We start from the raw sequence: 20,780 nt of genomic DNA, 5'->3' as shown, positions 1-20,780 counted from the left end.
TTTGTATAAAAGCTATAATAGAACTTCCATTTAGAACATGTATGCAGAACAGAGACGAAATTATTATGCAAAACTTTTAAGATTTTTCGTACAAAAGCGTGTATTCACATAGCATATAAATAAAGGACAGAGAAGGAATTATTCTATAGAACAATGGCGGCATCTAATAATTCTATTTCTATTTTCTATATAAAAAATTATAAATTCATGTTTGATATAACCGCAGTAAAGATTCAATTTGCAAAGTTTCTTCATTATCAAATTTCCGTTCTTGACGCCAACCATCGGTGACTGAAATTAAATATTATATGCAGAGGTTAGTTAAATAAAAATAAGGATAAATTCAAACTTACCATTGGAATATAGCGAGGAAGCGAGGAGCGGAGGATTTGCGGAGGTATTAACGCGCTGGTAAAGTCAATTCCGTCGCAGCATTTGTTCAGTTTCGGCAGGAAATAACTAAAGCTACCGAATACCAACTTGAAAAGCCTTTGGTACAGATTCAATCTTTCAAGATAGGCATTTTATTGAAGCCATAAGAAAATATTACAATTTTCATTATTTCATCCATTTCATCCTTAGATTTCATCCGTTTTATCCGTGGCTTGATTATAATTTCCATCACGTTCGATTTTGCTAATGTGAGAAAGAAACTCTCTTTTTCGGATAAGGTTTCTTTTCCTTTTGTATATATTAAATATTTTTTTTCTTTTTTTCTTTTTCTTTTTCGTTTTTTCTTTTTTTAAATAACGTAAAACTTTTATAAGTTTTATTAACGTAACATTAAAAGAAGCAACGTAAATTCTTCAAGAAGCAAATTTTTCTGCCGGTGCGTTTGTCCTTATACTCTGTGTAAATAGGTATACAATAAAAATGGGGAATTTTTAGCAGGTTATAAATGCTCGCGCCAGGTGCAGCCATAACTTATAATGAAAGTGAACGATTAAATATCAAAGGGGGGTAAAATTCGCTAAACAAACGCTAGTGTTATACTTGAAGCCGTAAGCAGCGGATTGAGAGAATTCAGTTACAAAAAGAAGAAATTATTCGTGCCTTAACTTACAAAAAGAAAATGTTACAATTTGTACTTTGTGTAATCCTTTTTAACTTTTCTGACGCCATCAATTTTAGTGCTACACGTACGTATCTGTTATTATTTTGGTTTTCTCTCGTTGTTGTTGGACTTGCTTCTCTTTCTGCAAGGTTAGAAAGTAAATTGATCCTTAAAGACTAAACTTGTAGTAAAATGTACTGAACAGAACATACCTACGCATAAAGATAAGTGTAACATATTTGTCTATTTCTTCATCGAACTGATCTAATGAGGCTGATGCTGCTTATGTGGATATTTGTGGCGATCACATTGCAATTGTTCTGCGATGAACTTACCTATTTTCTCAATAATTGTAAGAAGTAGTATAGTAATTGTTCGTAATCTCGCTTTCTTTCATAGCCTGCAAGCCTCTTATCCTGCCTTCGTGGCATCGACTACGTTCTTTTTATATTGCAATTTGACTTTGCCTCCATTCTTCACAATCCTTTTGTGCCGCTAAGCATCTTTTTCGAATAAAATTTACATAATTAGTTTTGAGGCAAACAAAGTCTGAAACGTCTGAAGTTCATTCATTCAAAAACGATCCGAAGTAGTCGTGTAGTCATGAAAGCGTGTTTGTGTGTTCTGGAAATAGAAATTTCAATTAACTAAGAGGGATCGATTCATTTCACTTATACTTTCAACCAGTTCATCCTGCATTTTTCGTTTGATAACTTCTCTTTATAGAAAATTATGGTGAATGCTTGAATTCAAGTCATGAGAAGGGATTATGTGTTCTCCTGCAAGACTGTGAATATCTCGTCAATGCATTGCTAACGTCGCCAAGAAAGAACTCACACACCGAATATTTAAGCCGCATCCAATGTGGAATAAAAAATGATAAACCATTGGTATGTTGTTTAAAGCTTACCTCAAAAGTTGCCTCAACGCTCGATTCGCTGAACAGTAAAATTGCCCTCTTACCTCGATTTGAACAATGCGCCCAAAGTACAACTGTACAAACGAGTAATAATGGAAATATCGCGAAAGTTAAACAGTACCCTTGGAAGGCTTTATTGGAACACACTAAAGGTTAGTGCAAACCATTTTGCTTTCATTTATTTGTTTGTCGTGTAATACTCGTCTTGACGTTTTCAGGCAATCGTAAGCGATACAAATGTGAAGGGTCTTTAATCAGTGCCAGTTATGTTATCACTGTTTCACATTGCGTTAGTGGTCGTTTATCACTTTTAAAATGGCATTTAACCGGCGTTCGATTTGGTCAATGGAATTCTGAGGAAAATTCTGATTGTAAAAATGGAAAGAATGCGAATAATTCATGTGCTTCGAGCCATATAAATGTGGCAATTGAATATGCTGTACCACATCCCCTGTATAGTTTAAAAGCTAAGAACCAACTACACGATATCGCTCTTATTAGGCTGGCTGAGGTCGTACATTTTACAGATTTTGTAAAGCCGATATGTTTGCCTTTAAATAAAGAGGAGCGAATAATCGACTTTAAGAGCTTGATTATGGAAGAAGCTGGATGGAATCTCAATTTTATTAAAACCAAGATTCAAGGTGTTGCTGCCCTTAAATATCATCGCATGTACATGAAGCGTAACATTAGATTAGCAAATTCGCAATTTTATGTCGAAAGTCAAGAGCCGAGGTACACTTTGAGAAAGCTTGGTAGTCCTGCCGTCACATTATGTCCTAATCCATCTAATGGATGTAAAAGGTATTTAAGAAACTCTAGTCTGACACAGGCGACCATTAATTACATGTTTGTTTAATTTCTTTTAGGATACGCCCTTATTACACGTTGGCTGGCCTTTTGTCGTTCTATCCCCGATCGAGCTATAAGATAAAAGTTTACACTAAAATTCAGCAGTATATTGGATGGATTTTGGAAACAATTGAAGAATAAATGCACTTACCAATTAGCCGATTAAGACCATTCTTGGTTTCAGATATTTGCTTGATATTTCTAATTTTGATAATTTGTGAATTTCGAAGTAGATTCCTTAAAGTTTGAATAAAATGATATTTTCTGAAAATTAAAACAAAATTAAAATATGATTTTTGGAACACTTTGACTGTCATCAACATATCATCAATACATTATATATATATATATAAATATATATATATAAATATATATATATATATACCTACGATTACACCTAAATGGGTAAAGAATCCACTTATCGCTGTTAAGATGCGTTTAACCAAAAGGCTCGGCGCATTTCTCTGCGTTAAAAATGTTCAAGAAAATTAGCACAAAAAAGAAGAATTTCGAAGAAACTCCCGACACATTTTCCCTTGCACAAAACGTAACATAAAAAAAAAGAACGTATGCTGATAGCAGATATTGAGTACATGATGTATGTAAATGAAAAGGATTTAAGAGTTTGTTCTTTTTTAATAACTATACTTTCGCAATTGTTATATTTTTAAACAATAATCTTAATATTCAAGCATTAGCTAAATGATACTACTTGGGAAGTAAGAACTAATTAAAGTTAATTACTAAGAAATAACAATATTTACATTAAAAGAGAATAAATAAATTTTTAATTTACAGAAGACGAGAAAGACAAAGAAAAAAGTTGCTTAAGGAGAACAAAGTTCTTTAAAGCGTAAATAAAGACCGAAGGGGCCACGCTTGCGCGCATTTAAACTAAAATGGTAATAACTGCCAGCATTCGACCACTCAACGATGTCTAATGATGTCTACAATGTCCACAAAAAAGAATCCCTGCTACAGAGTGCAACATTTATTCTCATGAATGATAGAGCAACACTGTTTTTATCAATTTGATTTTTAAGAGCGCAGGGAAGCCAATCGACTTTGCATTTCTTGCAAATCTTCTTCGTCGTCGTCCTCTGCATCCTCCTCTTCTGCTGTTGCTTTTTCGCCACCCGCAGCTAAATCCTCTGGCGGGACAGGAGCTTCACCCAATTTGCCATCGGTAATTTCGAATAGCACGTTGTCAATCTCTTTTTGTGCTTCCGCTTCCATTTCTTCGGTCTCCTCCAGGGAATCCATAGTCTCCTCCAGCATTTCTTCTATAATGCCGGCTTTCATCATTTCTTTCGACATGTCACGCATGATGCCGGCCAGTTCAGGATAACGTACCAAATTTTGCATGGCTTGCATAACTTCGGTGGATTTTTGAAGAGAGCCGGCAACACGTAAAGTAGCTTTAAAAAAAAAAAACAAAATACCAAAAATTACTAACGAAGAAAGTAACCGCAGCAGCAGCTGTGGCACCTAGTAAATGTGAAATGTTCTCAACGTTAAGAATGGATCGGAGGGCGGTAACAATCTTAAATCCTACTTCGGCTTGTAATACGAGAGATTCAAAGAGAGTTGAAGACATATTAGAAATTTTATTGCCCAAGAGCGAAGATGCTATACCTCACCGAAAGTTTCTTCTTCATATTACTGCCTGTCTGCCCTATTATCAAAAACATATACTTCGCGCTAGGAGCAAAAAAAAAGAAAGAGAGGAAAAGTGCGCTCAATTGCAATCTCAGGAGCATATGTAGTTAGTAAGACAAAGTTTACTTCAACAAAAGCATTTTGAATATTTCCCTTAAAGCCGTTACTTCCTTTAATGAAACAAAGTCCTCATTAGTTAATGCCACTGCCACTGCCACTGCTATGCAACAAAACGATTTTTCACCCACCCAATTGATTTTTCATATTTAGTTGTATGGAATTGAGGTGGGCTTTTGATGTATAAATGCGGCCAACGGCTTTACGGGCATTGACAATTTCTTTGGCCAATATCACACAAGTGTCACGATCGTTCTTGACGGCAGCCTGCTTCAAAGATCTTTTCACCTTTTCCTCTTCTCTATGAATGCTGCGTATTTGACGATCCAACTGATTGCTTTCCTTGCGTATTTTATGCGTCCATTCTTGAACCTGCAATAACGCATAATACACTTTTTTGTTTTTGTGCTCTATTCGTAAATTTATTTGTATTGCTATCTGATGTCATCATATAACTTCAGTTCGTCCGTATATACATGGTCAGCCGTAAGCTGCATTCATCTCTAGGAAGTCCGTTTTTCAAAACTTACTTGTTCTTTGGGATCTTTAGATTTGGTCTGACCGAATAAACCCATTTTCCGTTGTATATTTTTCTATATTTCCACAAAATAACTAAAATATTAAGTGACTCATCTGCAATTTGTTATTGAAGGAGAAAATTTGTTTTCCTTTCCGAATGTTTGTGTCGTTCTTTCATATTTACTGACTGATGACATAACCAAAGTTGCCGCTACGCAATATTTTCAAAACAAATCGTGGCATCGTTTAGGATAAAAAGTCTGGAAGACAGCAGTCTATATATCAGACAAATCGTCAAATTTCACAAACAAGTAGCTCAGCTGATCCTGTTTAGGTTTATTTAGCTAATTTGCAAATTTATACGAGATCCTTGGCATATATTTCAAGACAACACGATTACACGAATCTATACATCTGGCAATCACAATTGATAGATTTTTGTGAACATCTGTTTTTGAGGTTGAGGTTAAGTAACCATATGGGCTTTTGAGGCATTTTTTCCCCCAATCAACCATTGCATCATAAATCGTATGTGTGTTTGTCTGCTAAAATACCAAGTTATATCGGCTTAAAAGAATTTATTGAATGAAATCGACAAATCCATCAGCTTAATATCTGATAAAATAATGCAAAACTCGCATAAATGTCTCAGTTTGTTACGTGAAGCAACACAAAATTTTACAATAAAAAATGCAACTTACACGAAATCTTTACCAGCTAGAATTGCAGGAATTAGTGGAGCAATGGTAAGCAAAGGAATGCACTTAAGTCGATGTTTGCAAAGAAATCGCAATCGCAAACAGGAACCTACGAATTTGTCGGCTTTGTTTAAACCTGTTCACGTGCAACGCAATGTCGATGAACATGACGTTGGGTCTGAGCTCGTGGGCAAATTAGAAAAGTCGGCAGTATTAAGAATTTTGAATAATTTTACCCAACGTCACGAAATAAAAACGCTGTGCCAAGAGAATGGATTGGATAGTAAGCTATTTCCTATTTTCTCTCGTATCTTTATAGTTTCAATATAAAAAATTCAGACTATTTACAGCATCAAGCGTTCGCTTCATTTCGCCGGTATTGTATAGAATCTGAAAATTTACCGGTTGATATCCATATTATCTTCAGTGATATTATAAAAGGAGCTGGTCATGTAGATGACATTTTTCCATATTTTTTGCGTCACGCCAAATCCATTTTTCCTCATTTGGATTGTATGGATGATTTAAAAAAAATTTCCGATCTAAGAACTCCAGCCAATTGGTATCCTAGCGCTCGAAATATAACACGTAAAATTATTTTTCATGCGGGACCGACAAACTCTGGAAAAACGTATCATGCGTTAGAGAGATTTCTCTCAGCCGAATCGGGTGTATATTGTGGTCCATTAAAATTGTTAGCTACCGAGGTGTTCAACAAAGCTAACGAAAGGGTGAGAAAATACGATACCATACCATATATATATAGATCTTTGTTTCGATTAAGAGAATGAAATTATTGGCTTGTAGGGTACGCCTTGTGATTTGGTTACGGGGGAAGAGCGTAAATATGGAATAAACGAGAATACAGCAGCGGCTCATGTGGCTTGCACTGTTGAAATGACTTCGGTAAATAGACCATGTAAGCATTTACTAACTACCACCAACCAAAAGTTTTATTCAGCTTTCGCCCAAGATTTGCAGGAGACGAAATGTAATTGTGGTTTTTATCACATTCCAGATAAAGTGGCAGTAATTGATGAAATCCAACAGCTACGTGACCGACAAAGGGGTTGGGCTTGGACTCGGGCATTTTTGGGTCTCATAGCCGAAGAAGTTCATGTGTGTGGTGAAGCAGGTGCCGTAGAGTTATTACAAAAAATTTGCGAAACAACAAACGAAACTGTTGAAGTTCGCAGTTACAAACGTTTAACGGAATTGACTGTGGAAGATGAAGCCTTAATAACGTTAGATAATGTGCAACCTGGTGACTGTATTGTATGTTTTAGTAAGAACGATATTTACTCAGTATCACGAGAAATTGAAGCGAGAGGGAAAGAGGTGGCTGTCATATATGGAGGTTTACCGCCGGGCACTAAACTTGCACAAGCAGCAAAATTTAATGATCCCGACAACAGTTGCAAAGTTATGGTGGCAACCGATGCTATTGGAATGGGCTTAAATTTGTAAGTCAAAAAGAAAGGATTAAACTGCCACTGCTTAAACTTAAATTGCTTTTAGGAGTATACGTCGAATTGTATTCTATTCGCTAACCAAGCCAACTATGAACGAAAAAGGTGAACGCGAAATTGATACAATTTCAGTGTCATCGGCTTTACAAATAGCTGGACGTGCTGGACGTTACCGCACTCAATGGGAACATGGCTATGTTACGACTTATAAAAGCGAGGATTTGCCTAAACTAAGGCAAATATTAGAGCAAACTCCCGAACCTCTAAAACAAGCCGGTTTACATCCGACTGCCGATCAAATTGAGCTATACGCTTATCATTTACCAAACTCTTCGTTAAGTAATTTAATGGTAATTCGAAAATCACAGAGAAGACCATTCATGCAAATTAATTAATTAATGTTCGGCATTTTAGGATATTTTTGTTAATCTCTGTACCGTGGACGATTCCTTATATTTTATGTGCAACATTGAGGATTTCAAATTTTTAGCCGAAATGATACAACATGTGCCGTTGCCGCTAAGAGCACGCTATCTGTTTTGCTGTGCACCCATTAATAGAAAAATGGCGTTCGTATGTTCCATGTTCTTGAAGGTAAGTCTCGAGTAAGTGGCAAAAGAAGGCATTTTAATTTTTCTCATATACAGATTACTCGCCAATATAGTCGAAACGAACCCATCACTTTCGACTTTATCAGCAAAAACTGTGGTTGGCCCTTAAGTTTACCTAAAACTATTTTGGATCTAGTACACCTAGAGTCGGTGTTTGACGTAATGGACTTATATTTGTGGCTAAGGTATTAATGTTAAATCTATTCCGTGTTTTTAAAGCATATAAGCCTTTGCAGCTATCGTTTTATGGACTTATTCCCTGATGCCTCAACTGTGAGAATTGCACAAAGGGAACTGGATGAAATAATCCGCCAGGGTGTATTTCAAATCACTCGCTTGCTTAAGAATTCTGAGACCACCACCTATAGTATGAGACGAATCACACAAGCAAAAGGTCCTCCTCCTTAGTGACAATATAATAGTAAAACTAAAAACACTCATACTTTCTTTTAAACCTTTTAGAGAGTGGTGTCGGTAATGTAGGTATCCGCGGACGTTTAACAGATCGTCTTATCGCACAAGGCCTACTTACACCGGCCATGTTAAAGGAATTACGCAAAGAATGGGATGCGCAACAACAGATTCGACCGGCCAATGAGCAGTCAATGAACAGCAAGGACTTAGGAAGTTATGATCAAAATGACAGTGATGACGACAATGCTTTCGGCAGAAAAAGTCGAAGAAAACGCAAAAAATAACGCAAAATGACAAAAGCTCTGGCTTAGAATATATATGTATATACTCAACTCTGTGCAGTTTTTCTGTATAGTTTTTTAGGAAGACTTGTCGATTTGAATTAAATTCGGGCGATCTCTGGCCTTCCTTTTTTGAAATTCCAAGGAGTCAATAAAGTTTGCCCATCTCTCAAACACAATTTACCTATGTGTGTGTTATTGTCGACATTGTTTTGGATAGATGCGGCTATTCTGTAAAAAATTCGAAACTATTTTCCGCAAAAATTTCAAAAGCCGGATTTTGAATATAACTGACTTGAATCTTCCCTTGAAGCAATAATTGATATGAAAATGTTAATCTAAAGATAATGAGCAACAAGTTATAATCCCACATTGCGCTCGACAATTAGTTCCCTTCGCAAGCCAACAAAATATCTGCATTCTTGTAGGATCTCTGATAACACGATTAGTATAAACTTGGATATACATGCGTTTACACAAATGGCACACATTTGAACCAACACTTCATTAAGTAAATTAAACGAGCTTTATTCCTAGCCGATAAACCGGCTCGCCCGGTTACTATTGGGAAGCTTGGTTCCACAAGTGTTCTTACATTTAAGTTAGCAAAACACGAATACGTTAGCGTTCATTCTGGGTTCGTGACAACTCAATCAACTTGTTCCTACGTTCAGCGGCTACAATCACGATAAGGTAGTTATAGGATGACATTAAACTTCTGCATAAAGTGGAAATACTTTAATTGGGATGAGAAAGATTAGGTAGAAAATGGACATTTTATATGGAATCACAAATGTCACGTCACGAATTGTAAAAGTGTACACATGGTTTCGGATTTTTTTCTTTCACAACGCAGTCAAATGTATTAAAAAAAGCTCGCATTTTTTATTAAGATTTTATTAACAAAAAATGTTGATATTTACTTTTCTTTTTTTTTTTTTTTTATTTAATATTACTTTTTTTTTTGTTATTTATGTGTCTTTAATTCATTTGTCTGTATCATTGGCAAATATCTGTTATCATTTATAATTATAATAAGTAATATTTATGTGGTTTTGATGTTCATTATTTTTGCTGGGTTTACCTTCTGTTTTTTATTAATATTTAATTTTCGATTTACATTCAAAATTACATATAGAAAAACGATTTAAAAAAAATTTCAATTTTTCTTTATAATATAAAAATGTTTTTTCTTTTTTTTTTTATCATAGAAAAATAGTTTTTTAAATATTTAAGATTTTAATATTCTTAAGATAAATCTGTATTTTTAGAGTGCAATTAAAATGATGCTAGTGTGAAGTTAAAAAATTAATTGATAATTAAAATATATAGAACCTTTAAGCCTATGAAAAGGTTCGGCTTTACTAAGTTTCTTCAAATTGTTTACCTTCTTCTTTTTATTAACAATATTTGCAAAAATATCTTAACAAGATATCAAAGGTAAATTTTCAGTTAAGAAATAAAAACATTGAAACATTACTTGTAATATTGACGAATTTGAGCTTTTGTAGATTTAAATAAATCTAAGTTTTTCACTTCGAAAATATTCGGATACCCGCCAGCTAAAGGAAGAAATTTTTCATCATTTTAACGGTAAGTACATCATTCCAAAGATCTTCAGAAAACATTGAGCGAAAACACTACCGTTAATAAATCTCTCGCGATCACATAAATCTCAAATAATGATGTATACCGTTTAATTGTCCTTGCACCCATAGAATTGTGCTTAACAAGTTCCCAAGTATTGTTACAGGATCTGCCTTTGCATTCTCCTTCGAATATTTCATAAGCTAAGCTAAGGTATTCAAAGTCTCAAAGTCTGAGGCGAAAGTCTCACTCACAACTGTCTTTTATATTCACATGAACGAATTTTTCTCAAAACCATCGCGTGATCAGTCAAATGGACCTGCTCATTCCGTTTAAGTTGTTCAGTTCCGTTTCGCTTCTAAGATCGTTTTCTCTGGGCCTCTCTGATGTATACATATATATATATATATATACATCTACATATATATATATATACATCTACATATACATATATATATGGTTAATAAGTAGACAAACATTCAATGCAATGATGCAGTGCATCACAGTGCAAATGAAATATAAAAACAGATGCCAGGGAGGTGAGAATAAAAAATGCTATTTAGAATGCATTTGAGAGAATGCATTTGATCCCCATTTGCCTATTGTGCAAGTGTCTCAAAAGCTGGGCTGCCTTGGATATGTGATGGTGGGTATGCAACTACTTGGTATTACTTCGTTCTTCTCCTTTTTGTCGGTAAGACAATTTTTACTAACTTCCTCAAAGAGTAGAAAAGCATTATAAAAAAAATAAATTTACATTTACATAATTATCACATATATTATTAAGATACACCCACACATGTATATACGTATTATAAAACAAACTATAAGAGATAAAAAAATGTATATTCTTTCTTAGATAATTATTCCTCTTTAGGATTATAAAAAGATGTGTTTGAAGAAAAATTTGCAAATATAAAAAACATACAGAAATGTTAATTAACAAACTTTGACTCTCATCTTGTAGGCTTAAGGATAAAAGCCACACAACTTGATAGCTTTAATATGCATTTCCTTTTTGTTTATGCATTTAAAAAACAATTAATAATTATTTTATTGAGAAAGAAAAAACAAACAAAATTCATTCATCAATCACATTAATCAAAATTTCTGATTATATATATATAGTCTTTTGGCATTTTTAATACCATTTAATTTAATTTTTTTTCAAAGTTTTTCCTTTTTTTTGTTTTTTTTTTTTTTCTCGTAGTACAACTCCCTTTAATTAATCGCATTTAAGCTTGCTTTTGCTATTTGTCTTGTTTAAAGGAAAACTTTGTTTTCGCTGGGATGCTTAACGGTACAAATATTTAAACGATTCGCTAAGCAACAACTCTCAGTTTAAGCCAGTTTTATAAACCGGTCTCTCCCTGGATCATTTTGATGCCTGTCGATCTGTTCGATTATTATTAATAGCATTCAATAATATAAATTTATATAAATAGATTTATGTGTTTGGCAAAAGGGCTAAAATAATAATCTAGTTTTCTTTAAATTCTTCTTTCACCTTTCTTCTTAGGTTGTTAATTCGTTTCCTCAAATTAACCTAATAATATTTATTTATATGCATTAAATTGTTCATCAAAATTGTATTGTTTATTATCTTTTTTTTTTATTTTTTATTTAATTTAATTCTTCCTCATTTCGCTTAGTTGCCTTACTATTCCGAAAAAAACAAAACGAAAACAAAGACCAAGTCCTCAAGTACTTATGTTATTATTTTGTGCGTATTAAGAGTTAAAAAAGTTGGTTTGTTAGTTCGCTTATCAAGTTTACACGCAAACACACTTTTATAGGTACGTCGTTCCAAAAAGTTTTTGTCTTGGTTTTTTTTTTTTTTTTTTCTTTTTTTTTCCCCCGCTTTTTTTGTGTGACTTAATTTATGTAGTGTTTCAATAACAAATGCAGAGTATCAATATTTGAACTATGTATTATATATATGCGCAAATATGTATGTGAACAATTGTAAATAATCTCTCATTATTCTTTTCCATTTACTACATAGTTATCTTTCACAAACTGTTTCTCCTTCTTTTGGGGGGGATTCTATTAATAATAATTTAAAAAAAAAAAAAAAAAAAAAAAAAAAAAAAAAAAAAAAAAAATAGAAAGTGATTTGTGTTTAAATCACTAAAATCTAAAGAGAGAACCTCACGTTAACATATCCTTCATAATTTCCCTAATGAGAGAATATTGGTAAACAGCTAGACATTGTTTCTTCCTTAATGAAGATAGTTAAATCTGTGCTTAAATTACAAAAATCTTGTATACTTTTCTTCTTTTTTTTTTTTTTCTTTTTTATATATTTTTATATAATTTTTAGCCGGCTTTAGTTTTTTTTTAAAAAACACTTGTTATGCATTCATATTTTGAAGTACATTTGTTAAGCTTTCATAAATAACACGCTTCGTCATTGCAATAGCGACGAAAGGTGGATTACAAAAGTAAACGTATCTTTATTTATGAATAATCAAAAAAAGACAAAGAAAAATAAAATGAGCAACCTCTTGTAGCAAAATTTTTAGATAAATATTATTTTAAAAATTAAAAAAAAATAAATAAATAAATAAACACGACAAATTGTCCTTCGTCAGGACGAGATAAAAAAGTTGGCAAATAGCACAACAGCGCAACAACAACATTCAGTTATTAGAAAAACATGAGTGCTAGCAAATTTGTTTTATAAAGCGAAGCAGTCAATCCAGTGAAGTTTCCTATAATCCAGAGGTTTTTCGAAGGAAGCAAAAATATGAAAGAACCTTAGTGTAAATGTAGATAAAAATTTGAATATAAGCCGCCCGCCTAGTTAAGCGGATATCCGCCTTAGTGGCCGAATAGGCGAAGGATCTCGAATAACAGCTGCAATGCACGAGGGTTTTTAATAAAATCGGGAGCGTTCGGTCAAATTAAAAATTAACCGCAACAAATATACTGGATTAAGCTTTTTGAAACAATTTTCTTAGTGCTTAGAAATATGCATCGTAATTATCAATATGGATTACGAAATTACTATTAGAATATTTCAAAAACTAAGAACTCATCGACTGGTACTGGTACTTTGTACAAATAATGGTTTCCCTCTTCTTGTTGGTTTTTGTTAATAAGCCATAAGACAATATCTATGCGCTAGTCCCAAGGGCTATTCTTTTTGATCATAATATATAATCTGAGCTCGATGCATACTCCTCTTTGATATGATATGTATAACAACTTCCCCGGATTATTTAGATGATTGAAAAAGTTCTGTTCTGTTACGGGTATTAAATGATATTTGATTGTAAAAGCAATTATATATGTATATATATATCATAACTAATAAGTCTAGAAGATTTGCCGTTAATGACGTTAAGTCACTGCCTGCGAATACCGAAAATGCAATTTTCGAAATTTTAAAGCTTTGGCGGCATACGATGTAGAAGCTAAACAAGATAGAAAGGAAAAATCATAAATGCAACTGCTTTACTTGTGTATTGAAAGAGCAAAATGATTCCAAAATTCTCAAAAATAAAATGTATAAGCAAGTGGGCTTTTGGTTCCCGGTACAGGCGTGTTACCTCCTTATAAATTATTAATATCTTTTTGTGGTGTGTTTACATTGTTCTTCATTGGACAACCAAAGTAAAATAGCTGTGGTTGTTGTTGTTGTTGTTATTATTATTATTATTAAATAACAAAAAAGATATAAGCATGTCTGCGTAAATTCTTAGTCAAGGTGACGACAAAACAATTGCGAACAAAATTTATCTGCCCACTATGAGACAAGATTTCAAGAAGCCCAATACGTTTTCTTTTTAGCAAAAGTTTTTTGTTTGTTCTTAAAAAGTTTTGTACAATTTTTTCTTTCGGTTTTGCATTGTGTTATTAACTATAATCTGATACACTTACCCGCATATATACATATTAATATATGTGTACGAGAAGCGCAAGTCGGTCGTGCTAAACAAATTTATTTTATATGCCAATCTATACGAAGTCTAGTTCTAGGCCAGTCTCAATATCAACAGCCACCATATTATCGTGGTTGAGATTTTGGTCTTCTTTTAGTTTTTTCGGCTTGGACTTATCCTTCGAGGAGGAGAATGATGCTAATATACCTAACGCACTGCCACGTCTCGAAGATTGTCCCAGCTGTTCGAATCAAGAATCGACAAGCACATGCCAACGTGCCAGTAATTCACCTTTTGCCATATCACGCATATCCACCCAATGGGCTACTTCCTCAGGCCCGGAAGAATTTAACCCAAGACTAAACCAACCGACCATTTCATTTTTTTTCATATTACGTTTAGCGTAAACGGAAACCTAAGCGACAGATGATAATAATTCCAAACAATTTAAAACTTCCATTAATATATTCCGAGTTATTATTCCATTACCATTAATGTAACATCATTCAATTGAAATAAGGCAACCTAAAGCAGTAAAAGTAGTCTGAATTTTCTATCTCACATAACAATGTCAAAGTGCTCAAAAAAAAAAAAAAAAAGAATACCTGAAGCATACCTGAAATACAAATGTTTCTTTAAACAGCGGATTTGGCTGAGCCCGCCTCGTTGAAGTTTTTGCTCGTGAGATCTCCTGACCGATACTACTGACCAAGCACAATTTCACGTATGTGTCGGGAGCCTTGTTTTGTGATAAGCTACGAAAATAACTGCCCTTGACAATTTCAACGGTGAGACGTCCCGTCGTACCATTATAGCCTAGACTTAGAAGTAATTCGGGCACACCCCCATGTTGCATTGAAGTTGTCGAGCCGGCACTATCAGAACGAGCTAAACTTAAAAGATCACTAGATGAACCCAAAACCTATAAAACGAATCCAAGGTAGTTCAAATTATTTTGAGTGAAAATGTCAATAAATTCACGAACCGACGAAGTATTTCTTGGCTCTAAAGGAAGCCACAAATTTGTTTCCAATTCCAAGTCGATAGTTGCAAAACTGCAATATGCCTCTCCAATCAGTCGTTCTTTCCGTAAGCGTTCGCAACCATATAAGCGTACACGCAAGCCCATGTTATTGACTTCTTCTGGAGTAACACGATGCAGCAAGAAACTTTCCATATATTGAGGATTTTCGCCGGAACGGATTTTCGTCTTATGCTTTTGTTTTTTGTTCGGTAACATAAGAAGACGCACTTGAGTGTGGGTTTGCTGACCATTGCCCAAGACGGGCAATCCTCTTGCCTGTAAAACGTGAACGGTCATCTTGCGTAATGGAGCATCGTACAATAAGGATATCTCAACGCTACCGCTTTTCCCATAACACTGGGTTTGCATCGAAATGTCATCAGACTTTAAAGATCTAAGGTCACTAGTATCAAACAATGGTTCCTGAAACGTAAGCCTAACATAAGTTATGATAATTCAAAGTTAATCAAATTAAATTTACATCTTCAATAAGATTATTGTTGTTATTGCTATTGGCTATGTTACTATTATCATCTTCTAAACTATCTTCGCGTGGCGGCGTTGTAGTTCGTGCGTTAAGGTAGGAGCTTTTCTGATATTTATTTGACTTGGAGGGATCTACATTACACTCTACACGCGTTTCTTTTAAAGAAGAAGAGGAAGATATATTTGTTTCTGGCGTTTTGCTGACAATGTGATTTCGTTCTGGAAATATTCCGCAAAAAATTGTAACAGATCTAACAGAACCGCTCTTCCCTTTACTCACCTTTTTTTTCGGCCATTAAAATACCCGTATTACTATCGAACGAGGCTTCTACAGAATCATTTGAACTGCATTCGCTGTGTGACGATGGTATACCAACCTTGCCACGTTCTGCTATCGCCAAAGGATCCCGTGAGAAATCTCTGGGCGTGACAGTTACTCGTTGTAAGTCGCTACTAACGTAAGCGAAATTCTGCGATAGTGGATTAACTTGATTTATGCCGTAGCTAGTATACTGTCCAACGCCTGCTCCTCCTCCACCATGTGGAGAGGTCAATCGCGCTTGTTGCAAGCGTAATCTCCTCAAAATATCTTCTTCCGAATCCGAACTAGTGTTTTCATAACGTCGTTTACGCGCTAAAAAAGATGATAAGACAAGCTTATGAACCACGCCTTACAAGAACGCTTTGATACGAAACACTTACAAAGTTTTTGCACACATTTCGATGCCAAATATTTATCATCACAGCAGTGCAAACCTCGGCGGGCGTGAAAACACCATTTGCGATGCACATAAAGAAAGATCAATAGCATCAAAGCTATCACGCCGAATAAGGCCGAAAGGACTGTCGTAATTTCAACGGTTCCTGAAATTATCGTTTACATTTTCAATGCTAATTTCAAGATTTTCTAGTTGTTAATCTATTTTTAAATAAGGACTTTGCCTAAAACGATTTATTATGATCTATTCCGAATTTTGGGGCTAAAGAAACAATGAACACAAGCAAGTAAGGCTCTCTATCCAGTCGTTGCAATAACGTTAAATATTCTACTGGTGTTATGTACTTCAGATGCACCTTAAAGATTTCCAGAGGTCTACGCGCTCCGAATATGAGCCTTCGAATTTTGGGAAATGTTCACCACTCGCCAAGTAAATGCAGTACACTTCCGACTAAGATGATAGTGCTTCGTAGGCTTATAAAAAACTGTTTATATTTATGGTATAGATGCTTTATCATAATCAGCAGAACGCAAATGGTTTTTGACATTAAGTGCGCCGCAGTCTCGATGATAGATTCGATGTAATTCTTCAATAACTTCCATATTATTCGCACATTTCATCGCACCACATTGCTACAGGAGTTGGAAATTAACTTGTACAACGGCAAGCTAGACCGCAGATAGAAAGGGCCCATAGTGAACAATCGAAAGCCGCGGATTTGCTCGCCGGTTTTACCAAAGCCATTAAAGAAAGTTTTAATTTTCTCTCCGTGAAGGTAATTAATTGTGGTTCTTAGTTGGTTACCATTCCAGGTGAAAAATGCTTGTTTTAAGCAAAATTGACTTTGGTTTAATTATATATGGCTAAATATTCCAAAACAGGTTTATCGCTAAACGGTCATATCCCGCACATGTGCCGCATCGTTGCAGGGATTACGACTAGCCTTATAATTTTAGAAAGTAGAGTCTATGGGTTAAGAGTGAGACTCAAAACTTGCTTGAAGAATTCCTTTACATTGATAAACGCAAACGGGAATCCCTCGCATCAAATATTTTTAACGCTTTTGTTTTTAAATACTTATTTACATACCATTTAAAGCGTAATTATCAACACTGGAAGTCACTATCATTTCCGTATGTAATGCTGTGCGTTATCTCAAATTTTGAATGCTAACGAGATGCCGTTAATAAAGACTGGGGCTTGTTGTTGCTACTGAAATTACCTGCAAGCTGCAAATCAAATTAAAAAGCAATTCAATAATAGGCGCCTGTGCTTGAATGTATGTGCAAACATATGTGAAAACACGAGTATGTAGATGGGAGAGCATTTCAATTTTGATTTGATTATTCCGGCGAATTTAAATATCAAAACAAATCAAATAATTCCCTTAAATAGCATACAGTATATTAACTTTTGGAAGCTTTCGCTTTCTTTCTTTTTCGGAAATTTTCAACTCACTGAACATGCCGTTATTGCAATTGCTAGGCAGAAGAACTTTAGACAAATCGATTTTTCAACATATTCAAATTTTTAAATATTTTATAAGAATATTTTATGCTCCCCAGTTAGTTAATTTACTTCTAATTTTGCACTTTTTAAAGCTTTAAGCTTCAGGCGAATATTTCCTTCGCAAAAAAATAAATTTAATAATTGTACGTTCCGGTATAAATTTAAGAAATATTTCATCGGACTGCATATGTGTAACTCTACCACAATCTTCACTGTTTTTCAGCATTAGTGTGATTATATCTTTTACGGCTTTTCCACAATTTTCCATACATTTGCATAGAGAACTGCTAATAAATCACTAAATTAAGAAATTATTCAAATATTTTCACTTGTATCAAAAATACAATACGGTTTGACTAAAATCATTTAACTCGTTTTGCTTCAATCTACTTTTACTATAAATTATCTACTTGTGTGTGAGAGATGTGTGACTCAATTTCACAGTAACAAGTCCTGTAGTCCTTTCTCCTATCTTGCTTTCTTTCTTTCAAAGCTCTCTCTTATACACGAACTCTCCAACTCTATCTTTGCTTTTTATCGTTGATAGTAGTTTATAATCGGCCATTGTAAACATCCGCGCGCACATACACACACAAATTTCGTTCAATATTAAAAAACGCGCTTCAAAAACTTCATAGAATTTGCATGAAATCAGAAGGCCCAACTTTGGACATCAGAAATATGTTCTACAGGCGTTCTCTGCACTCTACTATCTATATTCTTACAAATGCAGATCTGTTAAGGACTTGAACGGAAAGTTTATAAAGGAATACATTTTTTAACATGCACTCTTCACTATAACTTAAATTTTTTGCTCTCCGGAACACATAGGTTGCTTTTCAGATTATTTTGATTGAGCTTTTACGTATGGTCACCGCCTTTTTGTCTATTGTGAACGAAACACAAAACTACTGGGGCGAACACACAGCCAAAGCATAAAATACATTACATTATTGAAAAGGCTGATAATTACTTAAAACATTTATATAATACTACTACTTTTATAATAAACACTGTTTTCATACAAATGAATTCTTAACATTTTTCTTGTTCATTTTTCAACTAATCATATGATTGTTTTTCAACAACTGTCGGCTGTTTTGCCAGTTGGCAGCTTACTGGAAGAAATCTTCCAGCTAAACTTAAAGAAAAGTTAGAGTATAACTGAAAGACGATTTTCGCTTAACTGAAAGATAGAGTTATCTAACTTCCGGTTTAATTTTAGAGAAACGAAGCTATACGAAACAAATAATGAACGCTGACAATCAAGCAGAATCACTAATTTCACACATTTATAAGCGATGACAGATGACAATTATTACAGACTATGCTAGAATAAGGCTGTTAATATTTCGAAACAAAGGTGATAGGAAGAGTAATATCAGTAATATCAGAATGTAATGTCAGTAAGTAGTTAATAGCCGCTAAAACAGGGCTGTTAACTTACGAAACCACAAGACGGGAATAAAGGCTGAACCTAAACAAAACGACCTAAACGAATGGAATTTGTACTGCCGCACGTACACAGCTACGGCATAATACGTTATATTTTTTGAAATATCCAAATTTATAATTAAGTATTAAAACACGAATAACTCTTAAAGCTAACCAAACTGTTTTAACCATTGCATGTTTCCATAGGATTTTAACAATTGGCCTAGTCTTCAAAATGTCACTCAAAGTAGCTGAAGATTTTGTTCGCGCTCTTTCGCAAAGGTAATGTTAAACAGCTAGAAAGATTAGCAAGGAAAAGAAAAAAGCGTTATCTTATATAATTTAATTAAAAACATTTTCCACACAATAAAATGTTTCATATACAACCGTTGCTTGTAATACATTTGCAGATCTGGCAGCACACTAATTTCAGTACACGCCGCCAAAATTACAAGCGGCTGTCAGAGTAGCGTTCATGTGATATTGCTTGTTATCGCCATTTATCGACTACATACAATTTTCATAGGCTGCCGGCATTTTGATAAAGTTTCGGAAATTGTAAAAATCGAATAAAGCGCTGCGTTACTTTATAAAAAATTTATTAAAAAAAAACAACAAACAAAATGTTTTGGGGTAAGTTTAACAATCCGAAATATATTTTAAATTTTCAAGAAAAATTTTCTCACATCACCACGTGTCTAGTACCTGAAAACTTTTGTGTAGACAGTAATAAAGCTAGTAATCAAATTTCGATTTTTTTACACCTTTGAAAAAAGATTAATACAAGTTTCAATTGCTTTTGTACTAACAATTTTGAATATAAATAGCTTAGGTTGCATTCATTTGGTCCGTCTGTTTAAGTACGCATATGAAAATTAATCTATTTCATATATGTGTATGCATATGTAAGAACGTACATGCAGGCGTACATGTACGCGTGACAGGATTCAAGGTTGAACAGTGTCAATTTTAATATGAACAAATGTTCAATTTTCACGATTTTTTTTTTTTACGATTAAGGTATGAATCTAAAGCCGAATCGTAAGTATTCGCAAACTACAACAAAGTCGTTTCATATATCGCAAGTGTCACTGGACTCGCAATCATCTCAGGGTGGTGCTACTCAATTCTATATCACTTGCGAAAATCAGAGAATTCTAGTCTGTACTTTGCGCAAAGATGTCTGCGAGCAGTTTATGCTGGATTTGAATTTTGCTGTCGGCGACGAAGTCAGTTTCCAAAGCGTAGGTAAGTTGGGAAATGTTGTTTAGAAAGCGGAACATGAGCATTTACAAATTGTATTTGCAGGCAGCGGAAATGTGTCATTGTGCGGGTATCTTATCGAAAACGATGATATGGACGATTTATTAAATGGCGGTGAAGAAGAAGAAGAAGAATCCGAGACTGAAGCTGCCGATCAGGATTTGCGTCAAACTTTGAATGCTAAAAAAGCAAAATCGAAAAAAGCTGAAACCAAGCCAGTTAAGGGCGTTAAAGCCAAGGGAAGTATTGAAAAGAATGATGATGATGAGGATGATGAT

The 20,780-nt window shown here is 34.3% G+C and overlaps 5 protein-coding genes across 6 annotated transcripts in view; 3 read left to right on the top strand and 2 right to left on the bottom strand.

Moving 5' to 3' along the window:
- The window catches only part of LOC119634590 (serine protease easter-like), a 6,062-nt gene extending 3,095 nt beyond the window's left edge, over positions 1-2,967 (top strand). Inside the window, exons 4-7 of the mRNA XM_038028838.1 lie at positions 367-397; positions 1,781-2,125; positions 2,192-2,777; positions 2,843-2,967. Coding sequence (XP_037884766.1) covers positions 367-397; positions 1,781-2,125; positions 2,192-2,777; positions 2,843-2,966 — 1,086 coding nt within the window. The 3' untranslated portion in view covers position 2,967. The remainder of the gene's footprint in view (positions 1-366; positions 398-1,780; positions 2,126-2,191; positions 2,778-2,842) is intronic.
- On the bottom strand, positions 1,968-5,338 carry LOC119635031 (charged multivesicular body protein 3). Its single transcript, XM_038029546.1, has 5 exons — positions 5,132-5,338; positions 4,733-4,973; positions 3,211-4,243; positions 2,977-3,089; positions 1,968-2,047 (listed from the first exon to the last, which is right to left on the bottom strand). Exons 1-3 carry the CDS (start codon positions 5,174-5,176, stop codon positions 3,864-3,866), a joined length of 666 nt encoding a protein of 221 aa, XP_037885474.1. The 5' UTR covers positions 5,177-5,338; the 3' UTR covers positions 1,968-2,047; positions 2,977-3,089; positions 3,211-3,863.
- Positions 5,339-5,632: 294 nt separating this feature from the next.
- LOC119635071 (ATP-dependent RNA helicase SUV3 homolog, mitochondrial) lies at positions 5,633-9,435 on the top strand. 2 transcript variants are annotated; one of them, XM_038029622.1, is made up of 9 exons: positions 5,633-6,101; positions 6,158-6,549; positions 6,626-6,737; positions 6,837-7,281; positions 7,337-7,637; positions 7,702-7,881; positions 7,935-8,083; positions 8,135-8,292; positions 8,361-9,435. In XM_038029622.1, exons 1-9 carry the CDS (start codon positions 5,747-5,749, stop codon positions 8,594-8,596), a joined length of 2,328 nt encoding a protein of 775 aa, XP_037885550.1. In that variant the 5' UTR covers positions 5,633-5,746; the 3' UTR covers positions 8,597-9,435. The 2 variants fall into 2 exon arrangements, with proteins under 2 accessions (XP_037885550.1, XP_037885551.1); XM_038029623.1 differs by having other exon boundaries at positions 5,993-6,101; positions 6,169-6,549; positions 8,361-9,432.
- Positions 9,436-12,280: 2,845 nt separating this feature from the next.
- LOC119635091 (synaptotagmin-14) lies at positions 12,281-17,873 on the bottom strand. Its single transcript, XM_038029659.1, has 8 exons — positions 17,386-17,873; positions 16,280-16,441; positions 15,858-16,211; positions 15,573-15,796; positions 15,053-15,514; positions 14,684-14,989; positions 14,557-14,592; positions 12,281-14,482 (listed from the first exon to the last, which is right to left on the bottom strand). The coding sequence occupies exons 1-8, from the start codon at positions 17,423-17,425 to the stop codon at positions 14,318-14,320; spliced, it is 1,749 nt and encodes a 582-aa protein (XP_037885587.1). The 5' UTR covers positions 17,426-17,873; the 3' UTR covers positions 12,281-14,317.
- A 1,826-nt stretch (positions 17,874-19,699) lies between these two features.
- The window catches only part of LOC119634718 (39 kDa FK506-binding nuclear protein), a 1,986-nt gene continuing 905 nt past the window's right edge, over positions 19,700-20,780 (top strand). The window contains 3 exon segments of the mRNA XM_038029046.1: positions 19,700-19,872; positions 20,260-20,487; positions 20,548-20,780. The exon segment at positions 20,548-20,780 is cut by the window's right edge and continues 6 nt beyond it. Coding sequence (XP_037884974.1) covers positions 19,863-19,872; positions 20,260-20,487; positions 20,548-20,780 — 471 coding nt within the window. The 5' untranslated portion in view covers positions 19,700-19,862.

The sequence above is a fragment of the Glossina fuscipes genome, unplaced genomic scaffold (genome assembly GCF_014805625.2).
Source record: "Glossina fuscipes isolate IAEA_lab_2018 unplaced genomic scaffold, Yale_Gfus_2 3, whole genome shotgun sequence".
NCBI classification, from domain to species: Eukaryota; Metazoa; Arthropoda; class Insecta; order Diptera; family Glossinidae; genus Glossina; species Glossina fuscipes.
The sequence above is the reverse complement of the archived record's forward strand: the minus strand, read 5'-3'. Positions and strand labels throughout refer to the sequence as shown.

Bases quoted from the DNA above. Each gene is read 5' to 3' on its own strand.
- LOC119635031 (XM_038029546.1), bottom strand. From the start codon at position 5,176: ATGGGTTTATTCGGTCAGACCAAATCTAAAGATCCCAAAGAACAA. The intron at 4,974-5,131 runs GTAAGTTTTGAA...GCGTTATTGCAG, and splicing joins CTAAAGATCCCAAAGAACAA to GTTCAAGAATGGACGCATAA. The intron at 4,244-4,732 runs GTGGGTGAAAAA...TTTTTTTTAAAG, and splicing joins AAATATGAAAAATCAATTGG to CTACTTTACGTGTTGCCGGC.
- LOC119635071 (XM_038029622.1), top strand. From the start codon at position 5,747: ATGCAAAACTCGCATAAATGTCTCAGTTTGTTACGTGAAGCAACACAA. The intron at 6,102-6,157 runs GTAAGCTATTTC...TAAAAAATTCAG, and splicing joins CCAAGAGAATGGATTGGATA to ACTATTTACAGCATCAAGCG. The intron at 7,282-7,336 runs GTAAGTCAAAAA...AATTGCTTTTAG, and splicing joins ATTGGAATGGGCTTAAATTT to GAGTATACGTCGAATTGTAT.
- LOC119635091 (XM_038029659.1), bottom strand. From the start codon at position 17,425: ATGATAGTGACTTCCAGTGTTGATAATTACGCTTTAAATG. The intron at 15,797-15,857 runs GTGAGTAAAGGG...GAATATTTCCAG, and splicing joins TTTAATGGCCGAAAAAAAAG to AACGAAATCACATTGTCAGC. The intron at 15,515-15,572 runs GTAAATTTAATT...CTTACGTTTCAG, and splicing joins ACAATAATCTTATTGAAGAT to GAACCATTGTTTGATACTAG.